At 29.4% G+C, this 11,061-nt stretch overlaps 1 protein-coding gene across 1 annotated transcript; it reads right to left on the bottom strand.

The window, feature by feature from the left end:
- Positions 1-5,792: 5,792 nt before the first annotated feature.
- LOC133679719 (phospholipase A1-Igamma3, chloroplastic) lies at positions 5,793-7,659 on the bottom strand. Its single transcript, XM_062102399.1, is given in 3 exon segments — positions 5,793-6,438; positions 6,552-6,607; positions 6,609-7,659. Coding segments are annotated over 3 exon segments (1,413 nt in total). The 5' UTR covers positions 7,584-7,659; the 3' UTR covers positions 5,793-6,056.
- Positions 7,660-11,061: the final 3,402 nt, after the last annotated feature.

Consider the following 11,061-nt stretch of genomic DNA (forward strand, 5'->3'; position numbering starts at 1 on the left):
TCTAGATTTCACGAGAAACACACGTTTGACGTCTTCTCCACATCAAGTGAGGGCATTAACAATTAACCAAAAAAAAAAAAAAAAACTAACTAGAGGAGAGGTTTTTAAGTAGTCCTTTTTAAATACTATTCATTATTTTTTTAATATTATTTTTTTATTCTGTTTATATTTTGTTTTGATTTTGAATATTTTAGTCTCATGATTATAGTTGTGAGTTTTAATATTTTAACCCCAGTTAAATCAAATTATATTTTTTTCTCAGAGGTTATATCAATCTTATGACCCGAGTCTATGGTTTTTTATTAAATTGTCCTTATCTCATGACTCGAGTCGCGAGTTTGGTAAATTAACCCAATTGACTCAGTTTTTTTTAATTAATTTTTTTCCCAATCTCATAACTTAATATTGTGTTTGATTGTGAATTATGCTTCATGATTTATTTTAATTTATTTTTTATTAGATTATCCCGGCCTCATGACTTAAAAATAATGTTTGGCGGAGTAACCCGAGTTGACTTGACTAATTTTTTATATCATTTTTTAATTATCAATTTTTTACAAATTTCATTGTTAAACATTGGGTCTGATAGGGTCGACTGAAAATTGAAGTTCATAATTTGAATTCATTTGTTCTCTATAGGGTTATCCCAGTCTCATGACCAGAATCGCGGATTTGACAAGTTAAATTGGGTTAAATGAAGTTAATATTTGATTGATTGAGAATCGATTTTCATAATTTGTTTTAATTTACTTTCTATAAGGTTATCATGATTTCATTATCGAAGTCATGGATCTTGACAGGTTAACCTAATATGTTACTGTCTTAATATTAAAAAAAAAAAACTATTTTAAATTTTTTTAGTCAAACTATATTTTGTTAGCTATTTGAATTGTCTTTAGACACGTCAAGGTGACCAAATCATATCAGGTCAGCCCAAATGATTTTAAAAATAATTAGAGCATATTCAAGAGAATTTATACACAAAGTACGTTTTTAAAATTATCTTAAAAAAAAGCGATATAAGGTCAATTAATATCCAAATCTGCTAAAAAATATATTTTTCTATCAAAAAGAAAAAAAAGTAATATTAACAATGGAGGATAATATTGCCAACAATTTAATTATGGTGCGATTACTTTAACAGCAGTTTAACCCCCTCCGTTTTAAGTGGGGATTAAGATGTATTCAAACTTTCATGATGCGTACCAATGACCCTCTGGTGCGTTGCCAACAAAAAATCTAATTGTACATTACGCTGCATCATAATAGTAAATTAAAACAGAACAAACATTTATTGTTCCTGCTACACTTATATTTTACAATTCATTCTATTATTGTTAAATAATTTTCTTACACTTTGGTCCTCGTAGTTTATAACATTTACAATGCAATTATAAAACTTTGTTTTTTTCTATGTTTTTTCCTACACATCCCAAGGAGAAGAGAAAAGAGCAATCTTGATGTCAATTGATTCATCTTGAGTATGGAAGTTCACTTAAGATTGTTTGGATCTTTAATTATATTAAAAAATATAGATAAGAGTCTGGAAAGTATGGTTTGATTTTGTGTTTTTAAACTAGTTAAAAACTATATTTTTAGCATGAAAATAAGGTTATTGAAGATCTTACGTGTTTAAGGATGTTTTTAGGTGAAAAGGTGTTTAAAATGAGTTTTGATGATCTAAAAACTTGAATTTTAATTTTCAAACAAATCTATTGATCGAAATCCACATATGATAAGTATATTTTAAGGAAAATTAAAACTAGGTGCATCTAGTCTCCTTTCTAAAGAATCGAGCATACATGTCTAACTTATTAGGCTCATTTATATGTAATTTTTTTTCTTAAAAGATTATGTATTCTTTTTTAAATGTTAGGCACATAAGCCTAGCTTTTCAAGTCCAAACACAAATGGGCTTGCTTTGTTGAATTTTTTTTTATTTTTGTCTTTTAGTTTTCTAATATGCTAAAATAAAATAATCTTCAAATGAAATAATTACAGTTACATTTTAAATTATACATGATGATGCTATATTTTTTAAATAATATTATAAGTTTTTAATGATAGTGTAGCAATTATTTTATAAATAATTATATAAAAACCTAATATACGTATTGTTTTTTAAATTTCCCATAACTATTTAATGAGAATAAAATATCATAATTTTTTTTTATACAAGTGGTTCAAATTAATTAATTAATTATTTTTCATATTGTCATATAAAAATTATCAACGAATAACTTTTTATTTTTTTATTATTAAAATTTGATTTTCAAATCATAATAATTTTTTATTAAAATTTCTTCACGCTATATATATATATATATATATATATATATATATACAAAGAAGCTTTAGTGCATTTTAATAGGCTGTCGAAGAGTGGAACTGCCATAAAGTGAAAGTTGACAACTCAAGAACAGGCGCACCCTCTTGACCACATCCCTGCACTCCTTGGATCCTTCGATATAAGTTGCCTGTCTTTCTCTTATCATACACTTTCACGATGGGAGTTTCTTTTTTTTTTTAAAAAAAAAAGTTTATGCATGAGATAAGAAACCAGCACAAGTTAGAACTCGTAGCCATTAGGCTTTGAAAATCATCGAAAGTGTTTGAAAGAATGATAATAATTGTTTTAAAATATTTTTAATTTGAAAATATCATGAAATAAATATTTTTTAATATTAATATATTAAAACGATGAAAAACATAAAAAAAATTCAAATAAAAAAGAAAACAGGTCAAAGCAGGATATTTCTCTTAGAAAGAGAGAGAGAGAGAGAGAGATTTTGTCATGGTTTACTCGTTGGATGCAACTAACGAGAGGCATGTTTGGGTGACGCATCGCGTTTTCCTTTTCTTTTAGTTGACCCAATTTTTCCGGCGAGTTCTTTCCAGCCATTTATTTTGAGTGGTTGAGTGGAGGCTTTGAGCTACTTTCCATCTTCAATAAAATGAGAAACACCATATTTATCCGACAAATTATGTACAGAAGCATCTAATGCCAGCATGTATTAATTCGACGAGACGAATATTGCAGCAAAGACTTCATAAACACGTAGAGACTTCAAAGACTAATTAATTATCACAATTTTTTTTTTTTGGTGGAATCGGAGGTTCATCAACAGGTATTCGGGGCAGTTCTTCCGTTCGTAAATTATCAATCATTTGTCGGTGATTTGAACCTGAGTTTTTTGTTATAGAAATCCTACACATATCTTGATTGGTAAGTGGACGTTGTAGCCATGAGCATCTAATTATGCCATATTTGAAGCTAGCTAGTCATATATATATATATTCCTAAAAACATGTAAAATTGAAAGAAATTAGTGACGGATTTTGCTTTATTTTTTCAATGGAAACTAGTGACGGATTATTTTCATAAAATATTTTTTCTGCAAACCAACGATGAAGGTTTTTGTCATGGATTTTTTTGTTGCAAATTCCTTAGAAAAATATGTTATGCGACAAAAAAATTCCATCGCTATTTTTCTTGGTTTTTAGCAGTGAATGATGGATATTTTTAGATGACTTCAACCTATTTTGAGCCTACTCAAAAAATTAATTATAGGTGACCACAACAAAATAATCAGATAAATTACTTAATTAGTTTATCTTTATATAATTAATCAAGTTTTAATATGTTCTTATATTTCTAATTGTGTCTATGTGTCTTGGTACAATATTTAATTTTTTAACATCATTACCAGAAAATTGATAAATACAAACGAAAATACCGAAGAAATTTTTTCGTTACTAGAATGCGGTGGATTTTACCGACAGATCATATTCTCTCATTGTATTCTTCAGTAAACACCAACGAAAATATCTCATCGGTATATACCAAGGGAGTTACAGTGGAAAAAGAAGGAATTAAAAGAAAAGGTCGACAAAAAGTTTGACGGCGTGTCATTTTTACAGACAAAACTACCAATGAAATTAACCTGTTGGTGAAATTTATCGGTAAATCCATATATAATATTTAATTTATGACCTAACGAGTGACCTTCCTCTCTCTCTCATTTCTTCTTCCTCCTTCATTTTTCTCTATAACAAACAACACCCCCCTTTAATTTTATTTGTACATATTAGGGTTTGTTCGAGATTTTATAAAATTATACTTGTTTTTAAATTGATGAAATTTATTTTGAATATGTGACTTGGGTTTTTTTATGATGAAATAAATAATAACTTATTTAACGAGTCTGTTTTATATTTTGTCAATTTTATTGTTGAGTTGAAATTTTCAATAAATGTATAGAAATTTAAATTTATATAGATAATTGATAATGAATTAAGAGTATTATTAAAATAGATTGAATGAGTTTGAGTTAAACCAATGTTTGCAAATATATTTAGTTTACATAATTAATTAATACATATTGTGATCAATATTCTATATAGACTTGATTTAAGTAATGAATGATTGTTCATAGATGTATTGAGATTTACCCAAAGGATTGCATAGGATGGATTATTATAATGAGATTTAGAGTTTTATTAATTATACACTATCTAATCCGATAAATATTAGTGGAGGCGATATTAGATGTCCATGTAAAAGGTGTAAAAATAAAAGGTTTCTCGATCCAAATATTATAACGATGCATATTCTACAAAAAAGGTTTATAGAGAGATACATATGTTTGTTTGCACATGAAAAACTATATGTTCCTCATGAGACCATGATAGAAAGAATGGTTGGGTCAACTTCTAGTTTTAGCAACATGCATGAAGTTGTAGATGACAATTGTAATTCTTATAGGAATATGATTATGAATGCGATGAGAATAAATCAAGATTATTCCAGTAAATATCCAATTATAGATAAAGAACCTAATACAGACGCATCCAAGTTTTTTTTATCTTTTGAAAGATTTTGACAAACCATTATGAGATGATTGCACAAATCATAATTAATTATCGGTCATTACACATGTGTTCACCATCATGTCAAATAATGGGTTGAGTGAGGTTGGTTATGATAGAAATTATTGAATGCGCGATAAGGATTTTACTTAAAGGGAATAAGCTGAAAGAGAACTTTTATGTTGCTAAATTCATGATGAAACCCCTCAGCCTAAGATACCAGAAAATTGATATATGTCCAAACTTCTACATATTATACTACTATGAAAATGCAGAGTTAATAGATTACAGAACATGTGAGCATGCTCGTTATAAACTCGAAAATGACAGGGGAATGACTCTTGTCGCACATAGAAAACTTAAATACTTCTTAATTACATTAAAACTGCAAATGTTATTTATGTCACCAATAACTGTTGAGCACATGACATGACATCATTCACATAATACGGTGGATGGTAGGGGTGAGTAAAAAAAACTGAAAAACTGATTTAACCGAGAAAATTAAAAAAAATTAACCAAAAAAACCGAACCGGTAAAAAAAACGATTGAATCGGTTAAAATATTTAGGAAAATGTTCGGTTCGATTCAGTTTCTAGTTTTGGTGTGCCTGAATCGGCCAACCTACCGTGTTATGAATACTACTCCCTTTATCTATTTTTTGCTTTATTGTGCATATTCTAAGAAATATCCATATTTTGGAAAATGTGTACAAGTCTATGTATTTGGAAATAGATTTGCACTCCAATAATTAATTTGAATATAATATTAAAAAAAATTATTTTTTTCATATAATACTATTCGTTTTTTTTTATCACCCACGGGCCTATTTTCTCATTTTCTTCATGGGGTGATTTATATTAACACATAAAGATTACATTCACTAATATCTCAAAAACAAAAGAAAATGAATTATTACAATATTCACTAAAAGCGCCTGGAGTTGGGATTATTTCGGGCGATATATTACAATAAGATTTAAGGTGATGTGATTTGTCACGCGTGACGCAGAAAAGGCAGCAAAATTTATTCTCGGGTTTTGATCTTGAACCCTGCAAATTAAACACCATGGCCCTTAATGGACCTGATAGGATATTATAGGACATGGATACAGTACTTCATGATAGCACAATAAAATGAAGATGACAAGCAAGCACATTCAATTTAGTCACTATTATCATCAATACTTATAGAGCCTCCATCTGAGAAGAACCAGCGATATTCTTGAGCACTTGTTCAACGTGATGTGCCGTATCTGCTGGATGAGCGTCCGCTCTGGGCCTCTCTGGCAAAACCCACCGGCCGTCAGCATTTCTCACCATCCCTTTGTTCTCATCTTGCCGCCAATACGGTGGCACCCCGTACTCCCTCCTCAAGAAGTCGCAACTTTTGTTAACAAGGGCGATATCCCTTTTTGTCGCCAAGCAAAATCGCTGGCCTTTGCCATGGTAGCCATCCACCAAGTGTAAATGAGCTTCAAGATTATGTGCGCAACCGAGATCTTTAGTAGGCTTTAGAAATGGGCTATGGGTGTGATCCAATGCAAGTTCCACCCCAACATGCGCGTAGCTCCAAGGAAATGACATATTGTCTTCTATGTATCTTTGGAATTGTAATTTCTCATTAGCAATAATCCCTGGCACGGTTGGTACCTTATCATGCACATTGATCACCCTCAGCACCTTAACCCCGAGCTCATCGCACCGTTCCTTGAATTTAAGATTTCCCACACGAGGACCCGAGAAAGAGTAGACCGTGATAGGAATTCTAGTCCTATACTCTCCATCATCCATGTAATTAAGTCTCATCTCTGCAATATCATAAGCACTTAAAGTAGCCAAAGCTGCCCCGAGGCTGTGCCCCGTGATGGTAATACTAATTTCTTCACCTCTATAGTAATCAAGAAGCCGCTTAATCTCAGCCAAAACTTGTTCGCGAGCTGAGAATGTGCAGTACTTGCAAGAATTCTCTTTCTTGGTATACAAATCATAAAAACCCAACTCAATCTTGATGGATGGATCATTAGTGAAATTGGCCACGCAAAGGATATCTTTGAGATCATAAATCCATTCTAGATATGTGACTGTGCCTCTCCATGCAACGACTATGTCGCGCCTCCCTAGCCGTTTGATCTCTTCTTCATTTGTCGTGACAGCAACGTACCCCATCCAGTTCGCATGTGTGCTCCAAACTCTGCTTAGCCTGGATTTTTGAAAGAAATTTGGCAGGTTAATATTTGAAGTTGCATAGAGGTATCTGCTTATTTGGTAATTAACATGGCCTTGCATATCCAACTTTTCAAAGAACTGAGCTCCTCGGTATTTGCATGAGCCACAATACTTAGAGTGAGGATCAAAATCGAAAGAATCGTAGGATGCTTGTGCAAATTCTCCATAACGAATGATTTCTTTGCGGAGATGGGAATTCATTGGGTCCAGTAGTCCTTCCCAGTCATTGCAGCCTTGAATTTCCTTCCAAATTTCGCTAAGAGGCCTCTCGTCTTCTTGATTAACTAGGGTTTCGTTTAGTTGTGGAGTTAAAGCACTTGATACAGATGAGCCTCTGATCTTGAGAGTTGTAGAATTTGGTGAAAAGGGTTTGTTCAGAAGAAAGAGAGATTTAGGTCTACTGAGGTTGTATCTTGGCAAGAGACCTTTAGAGAGAGGTGGTGGAGTTCTTTTCTGGGTGCTGAAAGCCAAAAGCAGTGAAGCCATGAAAACCTCTTTTTTAATAGAGTTTTTAAGAAAGAGAGGAGGAAATGGAGGAATTTTTGCTTATAAGAGATTAAAAGCAGCACTATAACTATATATGGAAGAATTTGGTGGTGGTGGTGGTGGTGGTTGGGGGTGGTGTGGAGGGATTTGAGCACGCCAAAGTGCAGCACTAGTTCTGAAACGTGATTTTCTTTCTTCAGGACCACCCCCTTCATTAATGCAGCTAGTAAACGTGTGTTAAATATTGTTTTTCAATTAAAAACCGTATGAAAAAAATATTTTTATTATTTTAATTTCTAACATCAATATATTAAAATAATAAAAAATATTAAAACAATATTAATTCAAAGTTTTTTTAAAAATAAAAAATTTAAAAATATAATTATACTGCAGTACAAAATACCAAACAGTATCGAAATAAATTTAAAGGTTTATTGGTTGGTGAAAGAAATTTGTTTTATTTATTAATTTTTTCGTTTAAATTTCAGACCAGCATTAAAGAAATTTTATCACGTTGATCTAGAGTATGTTATTGAAATCACAGGGTAAGAAATTAGTTTTGATTAATTATTAATGTATAAATTGATTAAAAAATCTAATATAAAAAAACTAATTAATGAGAAATAGAAATGAATAGCAAAAACGATGGGTTGAAAATGTAGTTGATTGGTTGGACTGGTGAGATCGAGGCTTTAAATTAGTTTGATAAAGTGAGAGAATATTTACTGTTCGTAATCATTCGTACAATTTAAAGATTCGTCATTTGATTTTTTTCCATTGATTATTGATTAGATATCCACTGGTTAGTTGCCCCAGCCCTGTCGTGAGAGCTTTTTTACGCTGAATTTGTTTTCCTCGGGCGACACTGTATTTTTTTTAAAAAATATTTATTTTATTTAAAATTAATTTTTTATATTTTTTATTTAAAATATAAGGGATGATCTGTTAACATCAATCCTCCACCACAAGCTTTCATTCAGAATGCTTTTTCAACGGGCTGTATTGACACAAAAGAAATTCCATAGACGATTTTATCATTAATGTTATCATTCGTGTAATTTTATATTTGTGAATATAAAAATAAATTAACTCATGATTAACTATATAAATATATAATCATTAATTTAATGGTATATTTGAATGAAACATAATCTCTACATGCTTAAATTTAACTTCCATTCCGCTATTAATTTGCCAAAATATGAGCTATGGTAAATGAAATGCTAGATTTATAACTTGTTATTGACGTGCTTGTGTCATTAAAATATGTATCAAATATCTTTTTATGATCAACACTTAAAATTATTGTAGACTCAAGAATACTACTGTTTAAAGATGCACAATTGTTTTATTTTGACCCTAAATGTTTTCTCAGCATCTAAACAATATAACTAAATAATTAAGATATTCAATTAAATTATCAATCTATGGTTTACGATTTTTTATTTTATTGCATTTATCCATCTAAAAAAGTTTTTCGCAGCACCTCTCTTATATAAAACACTACTTAAAATTAAAAAAAAAATACAAAAAACCAAATATGTCACAAATAAATCATCACCCACAAGCCAAAAACACATGTATTATGTATACTTTTTTAGGACAAGGTTTAAAGGTAATGAGCTACAAAAACCACAATATTATTGCATTATTAATAAAGTAAACCAAAACAATGCTCTTATACTATTTAAAAATATCTAATTTTTATACTACAAGATAAGAAAATTAACCAACTTGCAATAAGTTTTTAGTTAAAAAATACCTTAGACAATGACTAAAAACCTAACCACAAAGAGAAAATAACAAAAGGAAAAGAAGTTCATTTACAAAAACTAAAGAGGAAAAAGAAATTACCACTTTAAAAAGAGATAACATTGGTGACTATTACTTCTGTAAAGAGAGATAGCGAGAGAGGATTTAGAGGGAGGAGAAGAAATAAAGGGAGAGCTAGCTAAAAAAAAATCACTAATAAAAAAAATTTGTTTGTTCTTTTAACAATAATAATCCAAGTCAGCATATCACTGACAGAGTCACCAATAAAAATTTTGATACTATTAGTGACCTGTCGGTGAATCCATCGATCATTTAAAATTTTTAGAAATTTTTTGAAAACTACAAAATTCATTGTCAAGTTTTCATATATTGGTATATTTGTCAATGAATTTAATTACGTAAATTCTTCAATAAACCCTTTGTATTTCTTCGATGATTTTATATTCCAATGGTAAAACCATTGAAGAATAAAAATTTCATAATTCTTCTATATAATTCTTTTATGATATTGTTGTCTATCAGTGATTATATCAGTATTTAATATCACCAATAAAAAATAGTCCGTCAGAGAATCCATCTATTGGTTTATACTCCTAAATTCTTTCATAAACTTGTAATTCTCTGATAATTTTATATTCTATTGGTAATCCTGTCGATAAATTTATAGTAATTTATTTTCTTATATATTGAATATTATTCCTACCAAACCTAATTCTGCAATAACAACAAGTGCATTCAGAACACATTAAAACCACAATCACAATAATAAATGTTTGATAAACATACAAAGTTGAAATACACTATACAATAAGAATAAATATATAAATTTTATAATGATATTTTACATTTAAAATCATTTCAAATTCATTATTTAATTTGAATCCTTATCATCTACGTCTTTATATCCATCGTCTTTTTTATTGAACTGAAGTTGTTTAATCTCTTCATGTTCATTATCTTCTGTATTTCCACTAATACTCAATATCAATATTGACATAACTATTCTTTGCGGTATGAAAATTTAAATCTTCTTCTAACTCAATAAATAAAATAACTTGATATGGATCAAATATCTCATCTAGTTGAAATACATTTTCTTCCTCAGTTATTTCATTGTTGTTATTATAAACAACTTGGAAACAATTTCTAGGTATGATTTTAATAACAGATAACCAATTAAATTTATTACAATATTTTTTAAATGAGTATATATATAATATTCTTGTTGGCATTGTCTTGCTAATAAAAAAAATATTGATGTTGCTAAATTTACTTTTTTTTAATTGATTTCAATCAAACTACTAAGATATTCTACCCTAATTTCTTTATTGATATCATGATAATAACATTTGAATAAAAATATTATATTTTGTTTTTTATAATTTCAACATATAAAAAAATTAATTTTAAATACTTTCCAACCATGAAAATAACCACAAAAATAAGTAATCAATAAAATTTGACGAACGCAGAGGTGATCGGCTCCAGTAAAACTAGTAGGGCCCAATCAATGAAAGAGGACAGATAGACAGAGGACATGGGCTGCAATACACAACACTCACATGTGTTTGTTTTTGCGTTAAGAAATAGTTTTTTTTTTAATTAATATATTTTTTAATGTATTAATATTTAAAATAAATTTTAAAAAATAAAAAAATATTATTTAAAAAATACATTAAAAAATAACTCCTATTATAATTCCAAA

The sequence above is a fragment of the Populus nigra genome, chromosome 19, assembly GCF_951802175.1.
Source record: "Populus nigra chromosome 19, ddPopNigr1.1, whole genome shotgun sequence".
Taxonomy (NCBI): Eukaryota; Viridiplantae; Streptophyta; class Magnoliopsida; order Malpighiales; family Salicaceae; genus Populus; species Populus nigra.